This window comes from Equus caballus, chromosome 6, assembly GCF_041296265.1.
Source record: "Equus caballus isolate H_3958 breed thoroughbred chromosome 6, TB-T2T, whole genome shotgun sequence".
Taxonomy (NCBI): Eukaryota; Metazoa; Chordata; class Mammalia; order Perissodactyla; family Equidae; genus Equus; species Equus caballus.
In genome coordinates this window covers 76,603,557-76,631,518 of record NC_091689.1, presented here as the reverse complement: position 1 = coordinate 76,631,518, position 27,962 = coordinate 76,603,557, and the positions used below count along the sequence as shown (strand labels likewise).

Below are 27,962 nucleotides of genomic sequence, written 5' to 3'. Positions count from 1 at the left end.
CAAGAGGTCTTAGCCGTTGCACTTGGACAAGAAAAGGAAAGAAGTAAAAAGATGGGAAAGATAGAGCAAAACTGTAATTTGTACACACTATGGTCTTCCTTTGAGAAAACTTAAAACAAGCTTTAGAAACTATTAGAACTAAAAAGAGTTTATCCTGATGACCTCATTAAGCCAATAAATTATCTAACCCAGAAATGGTCCTATCTCCAGGCTACTTCTTAAATGGGAAAATTATTATTTCCTTTTAGCGTTTAAGCCATTTGAGTTTGGTTTTCCAGTTACTTGCAACAGAAAACATTCAAACTGATTCTGTGCCAAGGATAGTCCTGGATAAATGAGTGTTTATTATTGAAACAACTTATAATTATCTCCATGCATAATCTAAATATAAATGGTTTATGCTTTTTAAAGGAAAGTGTGAAGTTTCCACAATATTTTCATTGATATAAGGGGACAAAGTTACATGCAATTTGGAGGTTTGGTTAGAAAAATATTTTCTCTTTTATTCATGGGAACATGCAGCCTTGTACTCCTCTGTTTTTAATGTTTGTGGCCCCATCACTTCTATCTTTCTCCATCTTTAAAAAAGTATTTAACAATACTCTTTAGATCAGCCCCTGGCAAAGTCAACCTTGATGCTGGCTTTAGGAAATTAATATAATTTAGAAATAACTTTTTTTTCTCCCACAGAAAACAGGATTTTGAAATTGCCTTTCCTCGGTGTTGTCCTAAATCCTGAATAAGCCTAACAGAGAGCATGACAGAACTTGCAAGTATGATTCCAAGTAATAAAAATACGATTCCAAGCTGAGCTTTGAATTCCAGTAGAGTCTAAATTAAGTAATATGTACAAATATAGACTCAAAATACTTCAAAGCACACCTTATAAAAACCAACATCATGGTACATCTACCCATGAGTTCAGGGATTGCCAAACTAATGATGATTTTTTTTTCTCCTGATTTATGAGAGTCACCCTGGGACCTAAGTTTCTGTGTAAAGCAGATGCAGAACCTATTAATAATGTAAGCAGCTCGAGGGCCCCTTCACCACGGCAGTGAAGCTCTTGTTTAAAACCAGAACTGTCTCCTTTAATACTTTAATGGATTAGATTTGTTCAACTTACTTTATATAGTGCTCAATGCAGTTCCATTGGCATATGGATGCTTAATAAATATTTGATGATGGTGACTGACTGCACAGAATATATCTTAGTGTCCACAGGAAAATGATAAAATACTCTAAGCTATTTTATTTACTCTAGTGATAAAATTATATAATAACAGAAGGAGAGTCACGCCTTTTCATAGCAGCGCACTGTTTTAAGAAAACTCCAGAAAAAAGGGAAGGTACAGGAATTAACATCTATTATCTAATAGGTGCTGACAATTTATATAACATCTTTATATTTTATTTAACCCTAACCATAATCTTATGGATTAGGTATTGGGATTCCCATTTTCCTGATTCTAAGATGCCAGTGACTGTGTGATGAGACAATATTTTATATACCAATAAGAAAAAATTCAGCCAATGAAATTATGTGATACACCATTGGTAAGATGTACCCTGATTTGAGATGTCAAAATGTAAAAATAACATGTATCTCAAAAATAGTAATAAAATACCATATTGATAAGAAAATTCACTCCAAAGTCACATAGCCAGTTAGTAGCTGTGGCGAAGGCAAGCTAGCTGTCCACCAAAGATTCGTGTTCTCCCTCCACAGCACAGGGTTCCTACTGAGACATGGCTATCCAACCAGAAACTACACTTTCCACCTTCCTGAGTTCTGACCAATAGAACGTGAACACAATTGATGTTGTACTCCCAGGCTGAAGTTGTAAAGAGCCCAAGTACTCTCTCCATCCTCTCTCTTAACCTATCTACTATTTCTGTTGGTGCCTAGGATGATCTTAGAAACAATCTACTGAATATGGCAAAGCCTCTGTGTCACAGCCTGGGTTCCTGCCTGACTGCAATGAACATAGTCCCACCGGTACCCCCAAACCATCGTGCCTAGGTGGAGTGCCACATTTGACTTGACATGAGCAAAATCTAAACTTTTATTGTGTCAAGCCAATGTAATTTGAGGCCAGCTTGTTATATCAACTAGAATTACTCCAAATAATAGAGAGGCAGAATAAGAATTTGAATGCCAGGTTCCAAAGCCTGGGCTCATTCTGTGACACCATGCAAATACAAACCTCCAAACTTACCCCTTCCAAAACAAACAAAAACCCAAAATAAAACAGGACTGATTGCTTCATTTTAAGCAGGTTTCATCACTTGATTTGGAAGAAGGGACAGAAATCATTACAGATTTAAGAATGATATATTTCAGAGAGAAAATCCAGAGAGGGACAATTCAAGTGGTGTGTGTGTAACAGCACAGATGTAAGAAAAAACAAAGAATGAGGGAGTGATTTTCAAGGTGAGTAAAAGTAACACTTACATGTATGCTCTCTGTTTTTGTCCTGTTTGAGTTTAATACAGTTTGGGTTCAGATAAAGAAGATCCAAGCAGTTGTTATAACCCCAGCCTATTAAATGGTTTCATATCTCAATATAAAGATGGCTCTCCTACCTGAAAGAACTTGAAGCAAAGGAAAAGGATGAAGGAGCAGCTTGACTGGCAATAGATAAAAAAAGGAAGGAAGGGAGGCGACAGAAAATGGAGAAGTCTAGAGAGCAGGTTCTAGATTTAAGTCAAGAGTTTGAACCACGGTTCCACTATTTCTTATACTGTAGTCTGTGACCCTGGGCAATCAACTCTGTCGTCTGTAATGATATAATAGAAGGCACCTCATGGGTTATTATAAGAATTCAATGAGAAAATGCATGCAAAAGGCACATACCATCCGTGACTGAGCACATAGCTAGCTGTTATTACACTTGCTGTCATTATTAATCATTAGCCTCCTTTCCCACACAGTCGCACATAGCCAAGTGTGCTTTTAATGCAAACCTCTTCTACAGATAGACAGTGCAATTCCTTGGAAGAGAGTCTGGTTTCAGCTGTAAAACCAAGTGACGTTAAGAGCTTGAGGAAGTTTCTTGTTCAAATTTTTAAAAAAATTTTTGTTAACATGCCTTGAGAGAACGATGAGCAGAGCAAATATGAAGACATGTTTGGCATATGATATTTCAAACACCAGTTTCACTTTGTTGCTCACATTTTCACAATATGATAAGGAATAAAAAGAAAGAAAAAATAACATAAAAACTTACCCTTTGTTTTACATTTGAACCCTTTTTATTGGTCTCTTTTCTACGTTCATCTTCATACACTAGAACAAAGTCGATTCTTCGCTGGCCATCATTAAAATAGAGGGCGTCAGACTTTCCATTAAATTCTGCCTGTGTGGAACAGAAAAATTAATTTTAATATAAAATTTATAAATGTATATTTTCTAGCCTTAACAGGTACATTGATATGTATATAGACAAAGAGAAATACATCCATTGTTAGTTACTTGACCGAGAAGAGGTCATGGTTACCATGATCTTTGCAAGCACAGTCTATTCTTGGTGAAAGGAGTCCTTGAATTGAGCAATTTAGCATTACTCTACAAACCCATGGGGAAAAAAATCAGCATAATGTATGTAACACAATCATCCCAGAATTATTTCAGCCTCAATCGCAAAAGGAGTATCAAGTTTGGAAATGAACACAGTAACCAGAGGTGCCTATCTGAAGGGCTAAAGTTCATTTAACAAGAAGAGAAATCTGAGACAAAGCACTGTTTATAAAAATCTCATCCTTCTTATGTCGTATTTTCTAACCTTTTCATCATTTTTCATGACTTCTCTCTGGACCTCACTACTTTATAGAAGGTATCATTTTATAACCTTAAACAAATGCCAGAAGATGCTTTGATATATACAAGAGCTACACTGGTTATTAGTATTTGTCCCCAGATCCACAAGATAAACCCTTACTCCTAGCAAAATAAACAAAAAAAAAACCAGCAACAACAACAAAAAAATGAGCCTTTAATTTAGAGCCTAAATGCCTTATGGCTTAAAAACGAATAAACAACAACAGAACACAGACCGAATACAGTTTAAAACAATCTCAATTACCATATGGATTTGGATAGAATTGTTTTAATTTGACCTAAGGAAAGATTTGAGTATGTGTTCCTCACACAGCTCGTCACGATGCTCAGGAGAATTTTGCTGTTGTTTAAGAATCAGACTGCTTTTTAAGTGATAAATAGTATTTTCAAATTTTCCAATTCTTTTTTGTTACCAACTGACAGAGAGATTGCATTTTGCAGTCGTATGGCAGAACCACTTAATCATTAAGTGTGATTAATTCTCCTCTGCATTTTGTACAAGCATCACCTAATTTTACTACCACTTCCTCCTTTTCTTCACACTTTGGAGAAGATGTATTTTTTGCTAAACATAAACAATGCAACATTTGTCATTTCTTTCCTCTGTTCCACCATGGAGCATGTGACGATTTATTAGTAGTACTTGAAGCTTCTCCCGTTTGGCGGGTTCTTCCACTTGCAGAATGCAGGCAGCCGCATTTAACCAGGGATGCTAACCACAACAATGTCATTTTGCCTAGAGACCTTTCCTAGCCAGGGCACTGAGGGGCCTGGAAAACAAACACATCAATGTCTTAAGCTGATGCCACTATCCAGCTCTTTCATTTGGAGTTTAGCTATTTAAAACCAATAAACAGTATTTAAAGCAATACAAAAATGCTAAGCCCTGTCATCTTCTTTTCAGCTACAGAGTCCTTGAGGCCCCTTCAATTTCCCTTCCTTGCAATGAAGATGTTACTATTGGTGACAACCAGGGCAGTTGCTAGAGGAATATTCCGTATAGAGGGAAAAAAAGAAAGAATTTCTCAGAATGGCAAAGAGGCGGTGAAGCAGGGTGGAATATAGTCACGAAAACCTGGTCATCATTACAGAAGTCTGAAAAGGGCACAAAAGCAACTTGATCCTGTAGTTCACATTCTGTTGCCTTTGGTGGCATTCAGCAGGAGTTCGAAGCTGAGTTCTGAAGAATTAGGCCTGGAATGAGAACCACTCCTACACATGGCTCCGGGCACTCCTCCTTGCACAAACATTGCTCAGCCACACAGGTTGGCAGCGGGCTCCCAAGTAATCTGGTCTGCATGTACGTCTCTCATGTGTGATAGAAGATCATGGCCCTTTGTTTGGCGAAAAGCCCCACGGACTTGGCAACAGCTGTCTGTGTGAAATAACTAGGTCAAACTCTGATATGGTATCATTAGGAGGCAATGCGAGGGAAACAACTGCCAATTCTCTAGTGTTGTGAAATCCAGGTTTACCATCTCTTGGCAGAAGAAACTCTACTAGGCAACTGGGAAGAAAAGAGAAACTAAATGCTGGGCTGGAAAGAAGAGGGAACAAACAAGGGAATTGGCCTGAATAAAAAAGCTTGATTTATGAACACAACTGTGCTGTTTAAAAAAAAAAAAAAAAAAAAAAAGCCTGGCTATTTCAGTAACAAGTTCCACTACTGGCCTAATTCACCCAACAGGACGCTGAAATGACAGAAAACAAAAAAAATAATTCCCCCCTAAAGTTGTGCTTTATATGAAGTAAATTTCAATAATTTCTCAAGATAAACACTGATAATCTTCTTTAAATGAGTGACTATTCAGAGATATATTATTCGAGGCCTGACCTCTATGCCTTCTCTGGGAGTCCACTCAAAATTTGATCTTTAGTCTTTTCTACCAAGGCAAATGGCACCAAGATAAAATACAAGAAAACCTGAAACCCAACTTTCCTTGTTCAACAGCTTAAATTTAAAAACACTTGAAGGTTTAAAATTTATCAGGTACAAACATTTTAGAGCTCAGAGCTTACGTACGGTTACTGACTTTCTCATCAGGGTAACTTATTAATTGTTACCCTGACGGTCTTAGGAAAATGTCTCCAACGCCAAGGGAGTAAACAGAGTCTCTAGCTGTTGATATTTCTTTCCTCCTGGGAAAAAAAAATCAAGTAAATTTCTAATTACAGTTTGGAGTCTATAATATGTTATATCTATTCATACCCATTGCCCTCTCTGGTCCTAAGAATACTAGAGTCCACCAATCTAGCATCATTTACTCATTTGTGGCAACCAGACCTAACATGGCACTAAAAGTTAATGGCTGCCATGGTTAAAAAAACTACCTATGTTCATTTGTCACTATATCCAAATAAGCCAAAACAATGCAGCCCACCATTGTGGAATAGCAACCTGACCACCTCTGTCTCTGGCCGTCGGCATTAACATTTCACACTTGGGATGAAAAGGAGACACGCTTGGTCTGACCACGGAGAGATCTGAGAAGTGAGAGCTTGGCCAAGTAGTGCAGGAGAGAGAGAGAAAGAAGGGAGGTCAGGTGCCATTTAAACAGTGATGTTTTCCAGGCCTCCCTCCTCTCAGCTGGTTTCTCTCCTCCTTTTATTTGTGGGGCAGCTCCTTCAACCAAAGAGCCCAAGAGGACAGGGTCCTCCTGAATCAAATCAGAATAAAAACACAAGCAGCAAGATTCCTCTGCACCGTGCTTTCAAGCTGGAGCTGTGAGTTCGAGAACATGAAAAAATATGGTTTTTTTGCTATTGGCTAGAAGGACGTGTGGGTACCAGTCCTGTCCCCAGAGCTGGTTGAGACTGCTGTTCAATAGGACGAGTGGGTGAGAAAGAATCTCCTAGTGGACAGAAAGACAAATCCAAAGATGAGTATTTTCTAGCAATTGCCTGGTAGGAAAATTTCTCATAAGCAATCTCTGAATAAAATGAGGCTCTGGATTTCTCCCTGAATATGATGCTTCAGACATACGAACGGTTACGTTGATTACATCTGTCTTCTGGGCGGAGAAAGAAGGGCTGGGGTGTGAGAGCATCTGGGAAACTGCTGCCTGAGTGTTAACTGCCCTGTGGCATTTGGGTCAGGTGTAGGCGAACAGCCCCTCTTACCCAGCACCCTCCTGGAATCCTGGCATCAGCACTTGGTGAGTCCACGAAATAACTTGCTGCTTACTTAACATTTGTCCAGCCTTACACTTCTCAAGTGTCTACGAAAGGAGTCCTCAAATAACCCCGCAAAATCAAGATCCTAAGTCCCATCTCACAACAGCGGCATCTACTTGGAGAGTTTAAAATGCTGAATTTAAATGATTTGCCTGAAATCTGGATAAAAAGTGGTCAGATTGGGATCTGTGCTCAAACTCTATGTGTCAGGGTGTCGGAACCTTGCTTTGGACAGTAAGTGATACTGTCTGACGGTACCTCTAGAATTTCCCAATAGTGTATTCCTGCCCTGATATGGCTTAATTTACTACAAGATTGGAGAGTATTCCAGGCTTATTTGGGTTAATGGTCTTGACCTTTACCCAAAGCAGGATGCAAGAAAGTTTCATTGTCTAACAACAATAGTTGAGGAATTAACACCACAAAAAATATCAAAACACTTACATAATCAATTTAAAAAGCAGTTGATATGTGAATGCAGAAAACACATGTGGCTCTCTGCAGTCTGTACAACTAACAAAACAAAGTAGGTAATTCCAAGAAGAACACAACAGAACAAAACAAACTTTAATCATAGCAGAAAACTAAAGTGAAAATATACGATCTCCTATTTTTCAGTAAACCCTAAATCCATGCACATAGCAAGTTCTAGGGAAACAAAAGTTTAGAAGCAAAAGACTTGGGTTCCAAGAACGTCCCTTGGTGGTGATTCTGTGTTGATCAAAGTGTACTCAGGAATGACCCAGAATGACTTTTGCATAAATCACACCGTCTCCTTCCCCATTCTATTAACTTCTGAAGGCCAGTGGCGAGGTCGTGTTCACCCTCAGTTCTCTGCTGAGCCTTTGCATGTAGCGGGAGCTCCATTCACTTTTTTCCTAGAATAAAAACAGACTTTTTTCCTGATGATTAAAGTAATATATACTTAGTATTAAAAAGTTCTGAAGATACAGAAAAGTATAAAGGAAAAAATGAAAGTCATAAGTAATCCCATTTCCCAAAGATGAGCTGAGCTTCTTCATATCTGAGTACATCCTTTTGGGTTTAAACACACACACACACACACACACATTAACCAAAACGGCAGCCCTCTATACATACTGTTTTATAAAAATCTATCAGACATTTTTCTAACTTGATATAAAGCTCTGCATCATGTTTAATAGCTGCACTATAATTTAGTTAAACAGTTCCTCCACCGATGAACACATAAGTTGTTTCCAATTTGTTGCTTTTATAAACATTGCTGCAGTGAGTATCCTTGTACATATCTATCTGTGCACATGTTCAGTTACTGCTTCCTTAGGCTAAATTCTAGAAGTGGATTTGAACTGATGTGGCCTTTTTAGAAGCTTTTGATATACAGGTTGCTAAACTGTTATCCAAAATATTTATAAAAATGAACACTTCCACCAACATAGTATGAACGTGCCCCTTTTCTACCTTCACTAGATACTGGACTTTTTCACTTTTCCCATAGTAGGCAAAATATTTTTTTTTTCATTTGCACTTTTTAATTAGAGAGCTCTAACATTTTCATGGATACTGCCTAATTGAATTACTGCTTTTGTGAAATGCCAATTACCATTCTCGATCTAACTGAACTATCTTATTATTTAATCCCTTTCCAGTAGATTATCTTAGGTTTTACTGATGAGATCCTAAAGACCACACAGGCAAATGGGGCAAGCAGTTGGAATGGCAATATAGAAGAGGCCCATAGGACTATGAAGTAAGTCCCAAAAGGGAAAGGGAGAAATATTCTAGGGCACGGTCAGCCAGCCCTGGGTTCAACAATGTTGATGTGTTTTCTGAAATGCAGACATTGAACTGGAATGTGCAACACTAGTTTTAGAGGTCAGGGTGTCCCCAGCTGACATACTTTCCTTTATAGTACGCATGCCACCTGTGTAACTACCAAATATCAGTTATATATTTTGACTCATATTTTTTTTAAATTTAGAACTTACCACTTACTCAGTTTATAAATTATTTCTGTTGCAAGTTAACAATTGTTATGTATAAATTCTTTAAAAATCATCCTGCTATTTTATCTTGGTAAATGGCTATAACTCATTCCCACATAGCTGAACTTTTTATTTTCAGTCATTTTTCATCAGAGATATAGTTCACTTATAAATATCATCAGATTGTGCCATGAAAATCATCGTCTTCTTCTTTGTTATATACACAAGGGAATGTTCACATGCCAACGGCCTCCCAATTTGGAATATGCATTTTGCCTTTGTTTCTCTTTGCTTGTGTTAAAATAAACTCTCCAGCTCTATTATTAGAACATCCCATTTCAGATGCCGGATGAGGATGAAGACATAATGCCTGGAGCATTAAGTGTTGTTAAATAGTTCCCTCTAGTCCATGCCGAAGAAGCAGTTTCATCAAATGCAGTTCTTGTCTGATTTTAAATATTCTTAAAAGTTCTGTACGAGACTTGAGGAAACATGAAAATAGAACTTTTAATGACCTTTCAATTAAAGCTTCCTTAAAAGAAGTTAAGTAACTAGGCTAGATAATAAGCTTTCTACTGCAGGAAGATGCTGAGTTCAGAGCTCTCTCACAGGGGAGGCACGCTCACTGAACTTTTTCCTTCCACCCACACCTAGCATTGCCATTCGGATTTTCATTAGCATGACTACAAACTTTTTTTGCTTTCCTGTTTTCCGACAGGCTTTCCACCATTTTAAAACCTCCATTTAAGCCTTCCTTAAAGGTAATCTGCAGAAAAGAAGAGAAACAAGGAAAGAAGAGTCAAAAAAGGAAAAGAAAAGGAAAAATGGGAACAGGTCTCTAGAGGTTGTTTTCATACTTTTCCTTTTCTAGAAGAAGCCATCATCTGTTTGCACTGTTCTCATCTGGCAGTGGGAACATTGGTGAAAGAAACGCGGGTCAGCTTAAACTGTAAGATATTCTCAATAAAGTCTTAGGAAACACAAAGTGATAGATGTAATAAAACAAGACCAGTGGTACAAGAGGAGGTTTGGGAGGCAATGGTTATCCTCCTGGCAGACAACCTCTTGAGGTTTCAGCATCCTCCAAGTGTCTTCTTTGCTTTAATATTCCATTATAGATGTAACATTCCTAAAACTTTTTTGAACCTATTAGCATTTTCAGTTTCTACAACCTCCTGAGGAAGAATGTTCTGTAGGTTTTCCACCTAGGCAGAATGGTTGTCTTAAATTACATTTTTGGACCTTTAAGAAATAGCTCCCAGTCTTATATGCTGGAATCAGAACCAAAATAATATCGCTTTATGACTTAATGGACTTTTATAACTTAACGGACTTTCACAATATTCTATCTACAACTTTATTTTAAGATCTTAGTCTTAAGGAAAAATCATTTCAGCGTGACTTCAGGTTCCCCTCCACCTACCTTCTTGTTTCTCTTAGTTAACCATATTTCAACTGTCTTTAGCATATCTATTTTCAGTTCTTGGGAAACTGGTTATGGCTCAAAAATATTTACTGACAGTTCTCATTCACCAAATCCATGGCTCTGAACTTTCCCCCTTTTCTCAGTCACCTGCCACACAACTGACCCAGGTTACCAGCCTCTGAAATTCGATGCTTTTGAATGAAGAGCTGATCTCATAGAAGGTGATTATAATGCGAGAACGAAAAGAAAAGGGAGTTTCAAGTTACAGCCACTCAGACTGTTGGGCTGAAGAAGACAGATAAGGTGTAACTGAGGGTGTAGCTAAGGCAACAAGTCTTAAGCTCTTTGCTAGGTTCCCATGTAATTCTTCTTCCGACTCCCTTAAAGTTACAATCCGTCACTCCCCGAGAGTACTTCATCTTTCACTGGAGGTTTCCATTTCTAGTTGAAGAACTGCCCTGAGTTATTTTTAACTTTTTAGCTGCTCAGGGTTTGCAGCACAAGAGTCCTGTCATCAACTGTAAGTTCCTCACTGGACTGTTATGTCCAGTCCTTTGGCCAAAATCTCAGACCACTTCTCTGAGAACTGATGTTTGTAACCGGATTCAAAGCAAGAGGAAGAAAAGCAAATCAGAGTATCTAGTGCCCAGCAAAGCTAAGGATTGTGACAACCCCTTTCAGTTGGTAATGTTTATAAAGATATTACTTTCTCTCCTTTAACTCAAGAAGCAGTTTACAAGAATGGCTGTTCTTTGTGGTATGAAAATGAGGATGCAGAGATGTTTCCAAAACAAAATAAAAAACCCAAATGATTCATTTAAAACAATGGCCTAAAAATGTTTCAGACTGACAGCAGATAATAAATAAGACCTTATAAAATCCTCTTCCCGTCAATTATTGGGAATTTTCAGGAAATAAAGTGCTATGAGGAAATGAATTTTCAGATAAACTTTATATCAACTAAAAAAAGGTTACTTCATGGGGGCTGGTCCATGGCATGGTGATTAAGTTCGTGTGCTCTACTTTGGCAGCTGGGGTTCGGATCCTGGGTGTGGACCTACCCCACTTGTCAGCCATGTCGTGGTGGCGACCCACATATAAAGTGGAGGAAGACCGGCACAGTTAATAGCTCATGGCTAATCTTCCTCAAGCAAAAAAAGAGGAAGATTGGCAACAGATGTTAGCTCGGGGCTAATATTCCTCAGCAAAAAAAAGAAAGTTACTCAAAATTGTGCTCAAAATTTTCTCAAATATAGTACATAGTATTTTTTGATTTCTTAAAGAGAGAATATTGAACATAACTTAGCTGCTATGATTATTACTATTAAGGAGGTAAAAATGAAGGGAGCCTAAAATAAGAATAAAGAACATGGGTTTGGCATCTGGCAGAGCTGGGTTCGAATCACAACTCTGTACAACTAGCCATGTGCCTTTGTGTATATATTTTATCTCTTTAAAACTAAGTTTATTCTTGTGTAAAAAGGGGGAAATCGTAGAAAGAAATGCAAAGATATTGTGAAGATTAAGTGACTGATGCATGTAAAGCAAAGCACAGAGCCTAGATAGAACACAGTAAAAGCCCAACAAATGTGAGCTGTTGGTATGGTCCAGTTTAAGACATCACAGTTCTTTATTGATTACTAGCTGTGATGGGTGCACTCACAGACTTTATTATCAATAGGAACTTCCAGCTACATCTTGCTTTTCCCCTCTTCCATTATTCAGGTTATGAGGCGTCACTTCCTTTTGCTGTCAACTTACCTGTCTTTAATAGGTATTGCACTACCCTTTTATTTCCTCCAACCAGATTAACTGAATTTGTTGAAATTCTTTGAAATTAAGCGTTGGTGCTTTGGTTTTGGATGTCAGAGGTTTTTTTTAGCTTTATCCAAGTTTTGAGTAAAATGTGATTGAAGCAAAGGGCCTCATTCCAGAAATGCATAAAATATGGCAAGGGTTAATATATCATCCTTAAATTGTATTCTTCCCCTCCTCCAACCTCTTTCAAAAGAAGTCTTATGACATCTGGCACCAAATATAACGAAAACAATAAGATTAATGAATTGTAAATAGAGAGAGAGAATCCGAGCCAGAGAAAGGAGGAAGAAGAAAATGTACTAACCACTGAGACAACTGTCATGGTTGGAATTTTAACATGACATTTGGCACAAATGCTCCTGGTAGCGGGACAAAAAGGAAATGTGTTCAATGATAGAGTTCTTGTTATCAGAAAAAAGGAAGGTGAATTGACAGACAGGACAGCTGGGTCCAAGGAGACCGACTGGGGTGTTAATTGTAATCTAGTTAGTAAGAGTCAAGAGTGCAGACTAGAGTGATGGCAATAGATGGAACAGAGTGAAATGGAGACTAATTACTCCAAAGGTAGAAGTGATATGAGAACTAAAGACAAAAAAAGTCAAAGGTTACTGGTATATTGTATTTTATAACCCCAGTTCCTTGCCAAGGATATTGTTTGTTAGAGACGTGGACAAAAACTGGGTGTTTCTATATATATGCTGCTTTCTGCCTCTACTCCTTTGCTCAGGTGATTTCCATTCCTGAAATCTCTTTCCCTCTCTCCTTACCACCTAACCAAATCTTACTTCTCCTTTAAGGTCCAGCTCAGTTTTTCTCTCATGAAGCCTTCCTAACAACTTGGGTTCATGCTTCTTTCTCCCTCACTATACTGCCTATGCCAAGGGAGGCATGTTCCATGGGCCTCTGGGGATTCCTGACACACTTTCAAGGGGCCCATGGGGTCACAACTATTTTTATAATAATACTAAGATGTTATTTATCTTTCTCATTGTATTAACATCTCCCATGATGGTGCATAAGTAACGGTGGGTAAAACAGCCAATGTCTTAGCATAACTCGGCAGTGGTACCAAACTGTACTAGTCATCATTGTATTTTTGACATACGGTAAAAAATGTCACTTAACAATGTTCTTGATGAAGCTGTAACCGTTACTCATTTTATTAAATCCTGACCCTTGAGGAAACAGGTTTTTAATATTCGATGTGAAGAAATGGCAGTGCTCATAAAACATTTCCACTGCACACTGAAGTATGATGATTGTCTTGAGGAAAAGGGCTTACGCAATTTTTGAGTTGCCAACTTTTTTCCACAAACACTTTTACTTGACAGACAACTGACACAAAGTTCAGTTATACAGACTTGGGTATTTAGCAGATATTTTCCCCAAAATGCACAAAGTGAAACTGCCATTTCAAGGAAAACAACTGACCATATTTATTGCTAACGATAAAATTCGAGCTTTCAAGCAATATTAGAATTTAGGACAATTTGTATTCACCACTGTGAATTTGACAGCTTCCTAATATTCAGTGGCTTTCCTGATGAGAATGCTAATAAACATAGTTTTTCTCATATTGTATAATAAAATGGGTTGATCTTTGTAAAAGCTGCTTAACTCAGTGAACCAATATTTTCCAACAGCCCCATGCAGGGTGATAAAAATCAAGCTTGGGGAAAGATCTATTCAAAATGCAAGATAGCTTTTTAATATACAAAAAGTTCAGTGATAAGGTTTTACATTCCACATTGCAACCAGCCTTTAAGAAACTATCATTTGTTGAGTTTTAATATGGTATCAAAGAAGAATATCCACAATTACCTGTAAACGCTTTAAAATAGTCCTCTTTTCTGACTACCTATCTGTGCAAGCTGGATCTACTTCATATACTTCAACCAAACAACATACTGCAACTTTTAACTGCAGAAGCAGATATAAAAATCCAGCTGTCTTCTCTTAAAGAGATCTATAAAATATGTAAAATAATGCCACCTTACTTTTTTGTTTTAGAAAAGTTATTTTTCATAAAAATATCTTACTTATGTTCATGTGTATTGAGTTTAGTATTGATTATGTTTAAATGAATATTTAAATTTTTCCAGTTTTAAGTTCTAATATAGTAAATATCAATCAATATCCCCACATAAAAAAAGCTCTTTGGGGTCAATACTTTATCAAGAGTGTAATAAAGTGTAATATAAAAAGTTTAGAACTACTGTTCTATACCATTCATTTTGGCTCTTAATTTCGCCGAATATAAATTATAATAGTATAATATAATCCATATACATTATAATGTCATCTCTTTTATGTATACACACTATTATTATAGTTTGATGAAAACAATGAAGTAAAAAATCTGTTTTTGTTTTTTAACCTATAACACCTAGGAAAGTAACCCAACAGAACTGCTGAATTGACTTGAGACAACATATTCAGGTCAAAGTGTTTAATAGAAGCATCTTAGTCAAGTTTTATAAAGGTTCAGTCTTGTTGGTTTCCAAAGGCTGCTCCAGATGGCTTGGAAAATTTAAGACCACATTCCAGCCCGATGCAATTGTCAGTTTCTATATTCCATTAACGTTTTTAATGGTTACATTGTATTCAATCTAAGTAAAGTATTTCCCTCCTCTCTTCGCAGTTCCCACTTCCTAGAATCTCCTCTGACTTTGCCTGGCCAGCTCCTCTTTATGGAGCCCTTCCTTGACCTGCCTGATTCACTTAGGTCTCTTCCTTATATACTCTCAGAGCACCTTACACTCAGTTCTTAAATGTGACGTCTCACAACTTTAATTATCTAGCTATTTATGTATTTGATTGTCTGTCTGTCTCACTAGAGTATATGCCCTAAGGGATATATTTCAGTGATATTTCCCAATAGTACCAGCTTAATATGGTTATAGAAATATTAAATGGATAAATATTATTAAATAAATCAACTGAAATTAATTAATCCTTTATCCTGTGACATTTTGTGACACGATAGATAAAGCAACAAGAGGAAGATTTCATTACACATCACAGAAAAAAATGAAATGATCTGATTTCTGTTTTTAAAGGAATTGTTTAGAGAATAGAGAGTGGGTGGCAAAGTGGTCATGGGGAGACTGCACGAGTCCAGAGAAGAAAGGTGGCAACCTATTCTGATGGGGTAGTAACAGGGATGAGAGAAAGGGACAGATAGAAGCTGAACTTACACTTAGAATCAGCAGATCAGAAACAAGGTGTCAGGAGGATTCTCATGTTTCTGGCTTGTGCAGCTAAGAGGATGACGATTATATTTATCAAAATTCAGAAAACTGGACGAGAAATATGACTGGGAGGGGACCAGTAAGAGTGTGAGATTTCCAAGTGGAGATATCAGGGGTCTGGGGTTGAGAGGGAAGATCTAAGACTATAAATATGAACTTGTGAGCTGTTAACAGAGAGCCTGTAATTGGAGCTAAGGAAGTGAGCGTAAGAAGAACGAGAAAAGACGAGCTGGGATGAGCTCTGAGGAAATCTAACAGACAGGAAGGGCTTGGGTGGAAGAGGAGGGGAAAGCATAAAGGTAGAGAAGTGGTAGGAAAGACAGAGAAGTGGCCGGAAAGATAGAGAAGTGGCCAACCATAAGGTTGTCTTTGATTCCATTCCCTACTCCCTCACTTCTCATCTCTCTTCCTTTCCACTTCCTCTGTGTCCACACCCCCTACACTGGGACTATAAGCATCGTCTACGTGGCCTGCTTGCTTTCTGGTTGTCCTTCCAATGCATCCTGTATACTCCTGCCAGACTGATCTCTCTATAGCTGCACTGTCCAATACAGTAGCTAATAGTCACATGTGTTATTGAATTAAATACATGAATTAAAACTAAACAAAATTCAAAATTCAGTTTCTCTGTCTCACTAGCCACATTCTAAGTGTCTCCACAGCCACGTGTGGCCAAGTGGCTGTCGTGCTGGACAGCAGAGTCAGAACATTTCCATCATCAGAGAAAGTTCTGTTGGACAGTGCTGCTATAGCATTGTCTTGTCTTTTCAGCTCAAACGTCCCAACCCTTAGTCCAACACTTCTACATTAGACCCTAAACTATCTTTCTAACTTCATCTCCTCCCACTCCCCTAGAGCAACTCTATGCTCAAAACAAACTGAGCACCTCCCTCGTTTCCACTTTGATTTGTTTATGGAATGCCATTAGAATACCCTCCTGTAGCATATCCACTGTGATAGTTAGGTTCATGCATCAGCTTGGCTAGCCTATAGTACCCAGCTATTTAATCAAACACTAATCTAGGTGTTGCTGTGAAGGTATTTTATAGATGTGGTTAACATCTATAATCCATTGACTTTAAGTAAAGGACACTATTCTCAATGATCTGGGTGGGACTCATCCAATTAAATGGCCTTAGTGGGGAAATTGAGGCTTCTCTGAGAACAAGAAATCCCACCTATAGCCTGCAGGGTCAGTCCCTGCTCAAGGGTCTCCGGGCTGCCCTTCCTGCCCGTGTGCCCTATGGAGTAGACCCCACAACAGCAGAAGCCAATTCCTTGAGATAAATCTCTTTAATATCTTCCTCTCTCTGTGCACACTCACAAGCATGTGTGTACATAGCTACAGATATGCACACATACATATATATACACATATGTGTGTGTGCACGTGTGTGTGTATATATATCCCACTGGTCCTGTTTTCTGGTAAAACCTTAATTGGTACAGATTTTGATACTGATTTCAGTACCTATTGAAATGTACTCTTCAAACTTGAGCTATATACCACCTCCTTCAAAAATACAAATCTGATTTTTCAGAAACAGTGATTCTTAAACCTGGCTGCATATTAGAGTCACCTTCATAAACTTTACATAGACATATTCACGTTCTAACCAAGACCAAGGTTAGCACCTGAAGGTGGAGCCCGGCCTTCACTCTTTAAGAGAGATCTTGAGGTGATTCTGCCACACAGCAGGGGGCTGTGAACCGTGGTCATAACCTGAACCCTTCTAGCGCTTTCATTCTAAGTGCCGTTGGAACTCATCCCACACTGCACACTGCCTGACATTCTTTCATTCAACCATCAACTAACCAGCATCAACTGCATGACTGACATCTGTCAGATAATAAGACAATGTGCAGGAGATAGAGGCAACAGTATACCCACTCTTGGCCCTGAGGGTAAACACTGAGATATGCTGCTTGGCATTCCTCAAAGCATATTGATTAATAAATATTAAATGACTGAATAAATGAAAATTTTACTGCAAAATTTAGTGACACTGCTAGTGGTTTATTCAAAATAGTGCATAATTTAGATAGCTCTTATTTCTAGTTCAATTGAAAATTCTATTAGCAAGTGTTAGTAAGTGCTCAACGTATTTATTTATTGATAGCAGTGATAGCACTGTTGGCATTTTATAATCTTGCTGGGTATGATTATTTCTCAACTCACTGATAATCTGGTGGACACCTAAGTGCCTGTATCTACTTTCTCAGGAGCCTAAGTCACAAATGCTCCTGTGTGCTCTTCTAAGGAGAATAGAAGCAATTCCTGCTGCCAACAGAGTCTGATTTCACTGAAAAGGGGATGAGAAGGTGGGGCTGTGGCCACTTCAAGGCTGGCTAGCTCCACGCCTGCAATGTGCTTTGTCAACTCTAAGCACCCATAAATGTTAGATAAGACTTCTCACTGTATTATTATTTCATGAGTATGCTTTTAAGAGAGTTGAAATGCTTTTCAATCACAGTGCAGTCACTGAACAACACCCCAGCGATGAAAATGTGCTGATTTTTCTGTTTTTTATACATGAAGAGATGGAGGTCTTAAAAGGAAAAGCGACTTGCCCACAGGGGACCGAGAGCAGGGCTGCGTAGGGACAGAGGGCTCGCAATTCCCTGCAATTCCATCTTACACTCAGCTTCCTGGAGGGAGTTTTAGAATGACTTTCCCTTACCAAAAGAAAAAGTAGAAACACTTTTCAAAGTCTCAGAAGTACCTCGTCTCATTCACCTCTCTCTTCTTCAATCTTCTTACTTTCCTATTTCACAAGACAGTCTATTTACTGTTTGAAATGCTGGTACATCATTAGCATCACTGAACGATCTGTCCAAATTTGCATTATATGTTTTTATTTTAAGGGATGTGGGCTTAGCAGTCAAATTCTACTCCAGCTCCAAGGACGGTCCTGACTTGACATACTCTAATTCCTACTAACATCGTAAAGATCCGTATTACTGGTTTGCCCATTATAATTAATGAAAATGCTCTTTGCTAGTTATTACAATCTGTCAGGTCACATTTATCTACATTTCAGAAAGTGACTTGGGAGAAGGAACTATAAACGCATTTTCTTTTTGAAGGAGCCATTAGAGTTTTCCAGGTAAAAGTATATTTATAGTTTGTTGGGTTTTGTTTTAACCAGAGATAGACTTAAGGAATACATTTGAGACTTACAGTAAAGATGCACTTTTTATTATTATTCGTTGAAATGAGCAAAACTACAGTTAACTAGTGGGACTTCAGAAATAAAAGGATTTTAAATCATCTTTCCAAAGCCCTTAAGCCTTCCAAATTAATTAAGAGTTCAGAATATGGGAGGAACAGCTACAGTTGAAATCCCACTGGTCTCTCATTTTGAATTTTCCAGGAATCCCGTGAATTCATATCGTGTATACATTTCCACCAAGTTCTGTGTTTCTCTTTAAATTTTTATTACAACTTTTTACATTAAGGCTGTTTTTTAGGTCATGGCACGGTCAGGTTATTTACCAGCAGACTCTCAACTTTAACTCAATTCTTTTGCTTCTGTGGGCTTTTTTGGCCATTACTGTGATATGCTTCTAGATGACTTATAATCAAATGAGTTCCATAGTAAATACTGATAGCACATCTTTGTTCCGAATGCCCAGGGCTCCCTGCTTTCCTCCCGCATGTTTTTGTCAAATTAATCTTGACATTCCCCAGATAATAGATAGCTTGTTGAATTTCAAATGGGATCCTTTGTGGGGCAGGAGTTCACAAAGCATTTTACAGTCAAGGGTTTCTGAAAATAGGGGAATAAAACCAGGTAGAATGAACACTGTCATATGGAGGAAAGGGTTTTAATTAATTATATAATTTGACTGATGATGATAATAAGTTGAACGAGGGAAAAAAATAAAATGAAAGCAACTCAGATTCATCAGTGAGCCACATATAACTCACTGGGGTGGTATATTTCCAGAAACATCCTCTTTTTCTCTCATTCCCCACTTTCTATCAGCTACCAGGTCCTGCTACACATAACACATGTACGCCCTTCCTTAGCATCCCCACGGACACATCCTGGTTCAAGCATTCATCATCGCCTGCCTAGATTGTTATCCGGTCCATCTGAATTTGAACTACTCCAAGGAGTTAAGGTATTTGAATTATGAGAATGTCTTTCTACTGAAATGACATCGGTCTGCCTATATATACCTTCTATTCGTGGGTCTTCGTAATATATTTTGCAACTCCATCCACCAATTATCATTATCAAATATTTAAACTTGTTGTGATGTTCTTGCCTGAGTGTCAGGATCCACTACCATGTTGACCCTTTTCCGTTCAACATGCTTCCCCTTAAAATGCAGCGCCCATAATGGGAGGTGCCTTTACCAATACTGAACAGGAGAAGCCTAGTTCTTCCTTTGTTCTGGACACATAGGTACAAATGCAACCTAGATTTGCATTAACTTTTTTGACACTGTTATTACATGTTCAATTCATACTGAGTTTAATTAGCCGAATACCTAGGCTTTTCACGTGACCAGTCATTAGCCTCAGCCCTTAGGATCTTTACTTAAGCAACTGATATTTATGAATTAGGAGCAGGAGCTTACTTTAATTCATATTGATTTTTGTCTCCTCTACAAATTGATTTCTGTCCATTATTCCACAGTCTTGGTAAGGGCAATTGCCCAGAAAAACACACTCTCACCAGGCCCACATTTCTTCATTCCGTATTTAAATGCAATTTTTCCGTATACCTTGGTAAAATCAAAACACGCAAAAACGTCTGTGGCTTTCTCCTGTTCTACCAGTCTAATAGCACCTATTTAAAAAAAAAGTAATGTGCTCAGTTTGACGTGACTTATTTTTATTGAAGTCTTGTTGGCTCCTGATGACCTTTTCTTTTCCTAGCATTCACAAACCATCTGCTTAAAAATCTCATTCTGTACTATTCCCAGAGATTAATGCTCCAGCTTCAATGTCTCCATTTATCAGAATTTAGTCTATGCCCAACTTTTACCCTAACCCTGCCCCTTTTTGAAAATTGTCACATTTGTCCCCCTATACTATTCTGCCACCTGTCCCAGTTCCCATATCAACTCAAGATTACCAACTGTGGTTCCATGAGCAAATCTACAAGCGCTTTTAATACCCTGGCTGATACATAATTTTTCTAGCCAGGAATTTAAACTCATTTGGAACAATTATATATCCCTTTCTAAAATATCCTCATGCAGCATGGGCTTCTATAGCCCCTCACGAGGGCTTGAATCATTTCAATCTAAAGTTCGCCTTCATTAACAGAAAAGACAAAACAATAGAGAAGCTGATAAGCTCGTCTCTGTCATCTCTGTCGTCTTCAAGTTTTGGACCAATCACTTGCTTCTTCAGGGTCTACCATAACTCAAAATCCATCAATCTCATCGCACTAAATATTTTTTCACAAGTGTCAACTCACTCACTCTAGACTTTAGTTTCACTCTCACATTTTTTAGTAATAATGGAAAAAATAAGATTGGAGTGTTCCAGCGGATTATTAGTACAGAATGATAATTTGCTAGCACTCTGAGTTAAACTGACTTTAGTGGGTGTGGCCTGGTTGGGCCTAGAAGCCTAATCACCATTTATGACTGTTTCTCTGGGGAAATACATTCTGCATTCTAAAGAACTGACTCAGAAAGAAATTTGCGATGGAGATCTTGGCATATTAAACTATTTTTGCTCCTACCCCCCAATCCTAGAAATCCACAAATGTAGCTCCTGAATCAGCCACATAAAACAAATGAACAGGTCCCCATTCCTCCATATTCAGGCAAAGTACACATTCCATCACTTTTTGTTCTTAAACGCACAAAAGGCTTTCAACGTTGATATGCCCTGTGAATTCCTACCACAGCAAATGAGCCAATTTAGCAGTTCTTACCAGCCAGTTTATCTGTGATTTCATTTCCCCTTTCAAGAGACCTTTTGCCAAGCTAACATTCCTATGTTTGGTTTTTTCGGTTGAGCTTCTTTACTCTTTTAGATTGGTGAATTTAGTGCCAAAAGCTACAAGGCAAAGCCACTCTATTTCTCTGTTTAGAGAAGGCACACGAGTGCAAGTCAAGAAATGCTTGAACGGGAGGGTGCCAACTTATTCCCAGTCTTCAGGAATGTGAAGATCCTGGGAGCTGGAGGCTGACCTTGGGATTTAGTTGGGTTTGTGGGATTAGCCAGAAAGACCTTGGACTGACCATAATCTCTCTTAAGAGGTCCAGCACCAATTCAGTTGCCTCAGGGTCATTTTGACTAGAAATAACCAAAACGAAGTCTGGATTTCGGGGGAAAAAAAGGAACACTAAAAAGGATGCTTAATGTACTTTGAAACAAAACATGACCAACCGCTTTGAAACAAAAATCTGCAGACCTGTGGGCAGCTGGTTTTGATTATTCTCTCACAGCTTTCACATTTCAAGACAAGGAAGTAAGACTGACATTCTCTGTGTTCTCTGTGTCACTTCCAGACCATTACTCCTCAATGTTCTTGGGGGAAGATCAGTTCCTTTTAGGTCCATGCAAGTAAATATTGTCCAGGGTTTCCTAGAGCCTATCATTTCCTAGTTCCCAGCTTCCGTTTCTGGTTCATTGGAAATTTGGTCCCTGGTTCACATTTCCCTGTCCAGTCGGAGTCCTCTATCACACCAGAAGGACATCTGAATCCACAGGCATGACCAGTGCACCTTGGCCCCTCAGTAACTTGACTTCTTATCACCAATGATCTTCTCCTTTTCATGCACTAACTGCCATGGTCCCAGCCTGGACCTTGCCATCATTTGAAAAATTCCCTTTCCAAAATCACTTACTCAAGAATCCCTCTTTCTGACCACAAATAATATCTAGTGATTTCACAATGAGCTCTAAGGCCCCATGACTCTTTCTAATCAATCTGCAGATCCTTTTTTTCCCTGCCCTCCTTTGTAAGGTTACATTTTACAGCTCATCACTTCAGTAACACTTTGGCCAACTCTACTCTTTCCATCATGCCCATCTAGCAAAGCCCCAACTCTGGCTGAAGCCTGCCATTTGCTTTTTCTGTGTCTAAGTGCCGCTAGAGAAAGCCATAGAAGGGCAGTTTGGCATCATTGTAAATTAAGGCTTATCAGCCCCACACAGGCCCTTACCACTGCCCAGAAAACCTAGAACTTTTTCCAGGTTTTTCCAGGTCAGTTTGGTCTCCTGCTCTCCACAACACTTCAAAGTGCCAACTCCTTCAGTGTTCTCTTCACTCTCAACAGCTAAAATTGAAGCTGTCGGATGGGAACTCCCTCAGCTTCTCTCCATCAAATCCACAGACCAACAGCATCAACTCTCTAGGAGTATACCTTAGGAGACATTGCTCCTATCTAATGCTCCTATCTAATGGTGATTCCTTCACATGTGCTTGGAAAGCCCTTTTCAAAGCTACTCTTCTCTAGATTCAATTGTTCCTCTCATATAGATCCTTCTTATAAATATTTAAACGTTTTCAAGGCTCTCCATCTCACGGAAGGAAATCATCTCTGGCTCTCCTATTCTCCTTCAGTTCTCTCTCCCTCTCTCATCCTCCAGCCCTTCCTAGTCAAACTCCTTGAATGAGAGGTCAGTATTTTCTATTTTCTTTTCTTATGTTCATTCCATAATCCACTCTAATCTGGATTAGACTGGCATCCCCAATACTCTCTAGAAATAGCTCTATATAAGGACACCAGTGACCTCAATGCCTTTTCAGTATACACCTAACTCAGTGGTTCTCAACTTGGGGCAATTCTGCCCCAGGGGACATTTGGCAACGTCTGGAGATATCTGGTTGTCACAACTGGGGAGGGGGTCCTTTGCATCTCGTGGGTAGAGGCCAGGGATGCTGCTGAACATCCTACAATGGACAGGACAGCTCCCCACAACAAAGAGGTATCCAGTCCAAATGTCAGTGGTGCTGATGTTGAGAAATCCTGACATGACTGAGTCACTACGCAACCCCCAAAATTACTCACCACTTCTTCTGTTTCTCAGTTTCTATCTGCCACTCTCCAGATGTTCCTCCTACCTCTCTGGTCATCTCCTTTTGTAGCCATCTACTGCTCCTAACTTACTGCCCCCTCACTCTTTGGAGATTTAAGTTTTGACTCACTGTTATTTCTCCAATACATTACTCCTGACATAATTCTTGGGGATTTCCATATCCACACATGTTATGCTTCCAACACCCTGTCTTCGCAACTCCACCCAGCCTCAGCCCCTCATTCCGATGTTCATATCTCAGACCCTGTCTTTACCAGTTACTGTAATTCCTCCCTCAATTATAAACATCTGACTCTTCAACTACCAACTCATTTTTTTCCAGTTCACTCTCTCCAATACCTGATGCCAAAAACTATCAAACCCCACTAGAGTCTAAACCTATTGATCGTATTGCCTCACCTTCCTCATGTCCATGGTTCTCTACTCTCTTGCAAACACCAGTAACTCTCTTACCCTTGTCTTGCTTTGCTGAAGTGACTTGGGGAAATCCCCAAATGGTTATATCCAACTCCTTGCCTGTCCCATACCTGCTCCCCCAAGCTGGACTTGAATGGGAAAAGCACACAACCATCATGCCCACCAACCTCAAGTGGGCTCTTAGGGCTGCCAGACAATCATATTACATTTCCCAGTGCATTTACTCCCAGATAACTGCACCATACCTTTTCCTCTTTCTCCCTTCCTCAATCTAAGCTAATGCCTTGCTTCCCATTTCATTGCTAAATAAGAAGCAATCAAGAAAAAACTTCAACAAATTCCTACTAGAAAATCTACTGATCTAATTCCCCCTGTGCTCCAATACTCTGGCTTCCTCCTACTTCTAAGAATGAATCATCTCTACAGCTATGGGGGTAGGCCAACCCCTCCACTTATGGACAAGATTCCATCCCTTCTTCCTTCTCAAGGATGTCATTCCAGAAATTCTTCCCTCTCACTCTTACATCTTCAGATTTTCTCTCTCTATTGGAATATTCCCATCACCTTACAAACAGTAATTCCTGCCACCTTAAAACTAACTAAATAAAGCAAAAAACTCTCTTCACCCTAATCCCCTTCTAGATAATATCTCCTTTATCTGCATTCTTGTTCAGGAAAAAACTTTTGAAAGTGTTATCTAAATTCCATGTATCTAATTCCTTTTCTCCCCTCCCATTATGAATCGTCTCTACTCCCTCCACTTTATACTTTCTTTGTTTGGCTTCCAAGACTCTCCTTGTTTCCCTCCTAACTCACTGACTCCTCCTCAGCCTCCTCTGCCAATTCTTCCTCACCACCCTGACCAGTAAAACAATGGAGCACCCAGGGCTCAGTCCAGGACCTCTTCCTTACTCTACCTCTCTCACTCGCTTGCTGTTCTCATTCAGTCCCACAGCTTTAAACATCAGCTGTATGCTGACAATTCCCAGATCTCTAGCTGGACCCCTCTCTTTGACTCCATACTCATACATCCAAATGTATACCAACATCTCCACTTGGACATCTCCAACTTTACACACACAAAACAGAATTTTGATTTTTCTCTGCATACTCTTTCTTCCAACTGTTCCTTCTGCAGTGGTCCGGGTCAAAACTTTGGAGTCATTCTTGACGCTCTTTCTCACACACCTCACATCTGATCTGTCAACAAATCCTATTGGTTTTACCTTCAAAACATACTGAGAATTTGAGTATGTCTCCCTACTGCCATAATCAACACTCAGGACCAAGCCAACACCACCTCTCACTTGGATTCCTGAAAAATCCAGTAGGCCTCCCTGCTTCTGCTCTTGTTCCTCCATAGTCTATTCTCACCACAGCCAAAGTGATTCTGCTAAAACATAGGTGAGGTCAGAGCAAGTCATTCTTCTGCTCAACAACCTCCCCCCATCCTACCCCCAGTTTATCCTCCAAAGGCTTACCCTCAAATAACTTCGTAACTCAGAGTAAAACCAAAGTGTATACAATGGCCTATAGAGTCCCTACTATCTACTACTTTCATCATTCTTCATTCTATCCAGTCACGGAGGCCTCCTTCCATTTCCTCAAACATATCGCAAATTCCCACCTCAGGACCTTTGTCTATGCTATTCTTTCTGCCCGGAATGCTCCATCTAAATTTCCAAATAGTTTGCTCCAGCACCTCTGCCTTCGGGTCTTTTCGCTTGTCACCTTCTTGGTGAGATATGCCCTGAACACTCCATTTAGAACTATAGCCCCCCCCCCACAACACACACACAAACAATCCTTACTTTATTTTTCCCTGAAGGACTTATCATGTGACATGTTATGTATTTTATGTCTCCTCCAGCAAAATGTAAGCTCCACAAGTGCAAGGATATTTTCTGCTTGTTCACTATAGTGCTTAAAATAGTAGACATCAAGTAAATATTTATTGAATGAATTAACATTTTAATTCTTTCTTAGGGATCGCACAGATTTTCACCTCGTTAAAGACAATCAAACTTGAATTTCAGGGAATCAACAGTATTTTCTACAAATTAGTATTGTCCCTCAAAAAGGGAGCCAGTTACACAAAATCCCAAATGGGATAACTATGCTTCAGACCTCCTTCTCTCTGCATACCCATGTGTGCTGAACGAAGGGGACATACATTTGCTCCACTTTAATCCTCATCTTCCTGAGTCTGTTCTTCTAGTTTAGTCTTTCTAAATCCTGTATTTTCTCAACATCTTCCCTGGTTTATCCTATTGTAATCCTAAGACTCTTTTCCCAGCTGTAACTCTTTCTTATTATTTATTCCAAATTTGGTAGAAGCTAAACAAAGGAAAATATCATCAACTGGCATGAGACATAGATGATAAGAATCTTCCTGCCTCTAAAAAGCCAGGAGAGTTATCTATAAACCTCGAGTCCTGGCGAGATCGGAAAAGGGGGTATTACTAGCGAGACTTAGATCATAAAATGTAATTCCTTAGCCTTCTCTTTCCTTCCATGTGTTTTCATGTAGACCACAGCCTGGTTTCTATCCAGCTGGCTGCAAGCACATTCACTGCTGCTAGAAGGAGTTCTTGCCCACACATATCCCTCACCCCATGGGTACTCAGGCAATCAGGCCCATTTGAGTTCCTGGGTCAGTTCCAACAGAGGAAGGGTTTCTAGAAAGAGCTTTGACCACTACCCAACCTTTCCTCCTAGTGACCCCTCAATCCTCAGTTTTTTCCCCAGTCCTTGGGGCTTGGAATCAATCTGGGGTCTGCTGGGCCAATCGTGACTGCTGAGCCCCTGCCCTGGCCCCTCAGATCTCATTTGCTCTTAACCAGACCTGGGATTGGAAGCACCAGAGGGGAGCCTGGGATGCGCTGTACCTGCATGCTACCATATTGCAGAACCACCTGTATCTGCTCCATCGCCACCGGGAGGACTCTCTATCCTCGGTTCTAACCAGACTGCCTAGTTCTGCAGTCTCTGCTTCTAAGCCTGAATTCTGCAAGGTGATCTGGGTCTCTGGTACTCATTCCCCAGTCTCACTATGACTGATCCCCTTCCCCAGACTCTCATACCTATCATCATGTACTCTGTCTATTTTCAGGGTCCATGTCCCAAAATGATGGTCACCCATCACATGGTTCCAGACAGCCATGCCACCATTTCCCTGATTAGATTCCCCTTCAACTAACTGCCTTGAAAATTACAATGTGATGAATTATAGTTCTTGACACAAGGGAATACATAATGTTAGAGAAGATAACAATAATGTCAGAGGAAAAAACAGCATGGGAAAATGTTCAGGATAAAATGTTAATAAAGCAAGTTATAAACCAGATTTTCATTGTGCTTAAATAAAAAAATTGAACTGGGACTGAGATGGCTTCCCAGCACAGTGAGATCACCAAGTGACTCTCTGTAATATCAGCATTTAGCCAGGTCCCTTTCACCTTGACCCCCACCCACACATCCACCTCATCTCAGAGCGGGTCTATGTCTACTTTCAACACATTCCCAGTTTCTCTGATGTTTCTGGGGGTAGCAAGACCACACACGCCTTATGTCCACATCTCTAGTCACCCCTTAACATTTCAGCATCGTTTGGCTAAACTCACTCGCCTCAGTCTGTAAAGTGGAATGAAAGGTGGAGAGGAGCAACATAGGTTCGCAGATGACAGATCATCAACGGACAAACTGGCGAGCAGAGAAGGAGAACCAGTGTGGGCCTTGCTGAAGATAAGGTGGGCTGCTGTCTGCAGGCCACACGGCGGGTTCACAGCAGCATTTATTCACCCATGATTTACATAGACTCTACAGAAAGTGCTAGCTTTGCCTGACTAGTCACATTATAGACACCTGAGCTGTGAAAGAAAACGTTAATGTGCTTATCAAGCTGGTAACCAAGGCTACTCAACCAGCACTGCTCTCTTAGGCCTTGATTCCAACGAAAGGAAAACAGAAATTCTGAAGGAAACAAACTAATAATGATAAGCATTTTGTTCTCCCTGCTGGCCAAACTACATAAATCACCTGTTATATAAAA

General features: G+C 39.4%; 1 protein-coding gene across 8 annotated transcripts in view; it reads right to left on the bottom strand.

Annotated features, from left to right (window-relative positions):
• ANO6 (anoctamin 6) overlaps positions 1-27,962 on the bottom strand; it is a 187,854-nt gene that overhangs the window by 85,123 nt on the left and 74,769 nt on the right. For all 8 annotated transcript variants that reach the window (XM_023643422.2, XM_023643421.2, XM_070271287.1 and 5 more), the window contains one exon: positions 3,231-3,359. In XM_023643422.2, coding sequence (XP_023499190.1) covers positions 3,231-3,359 — 129 coding nt within the window. The remainder of the gene's footprint in view (positions 1-3,230; positions 3,360-27,962) is intronic.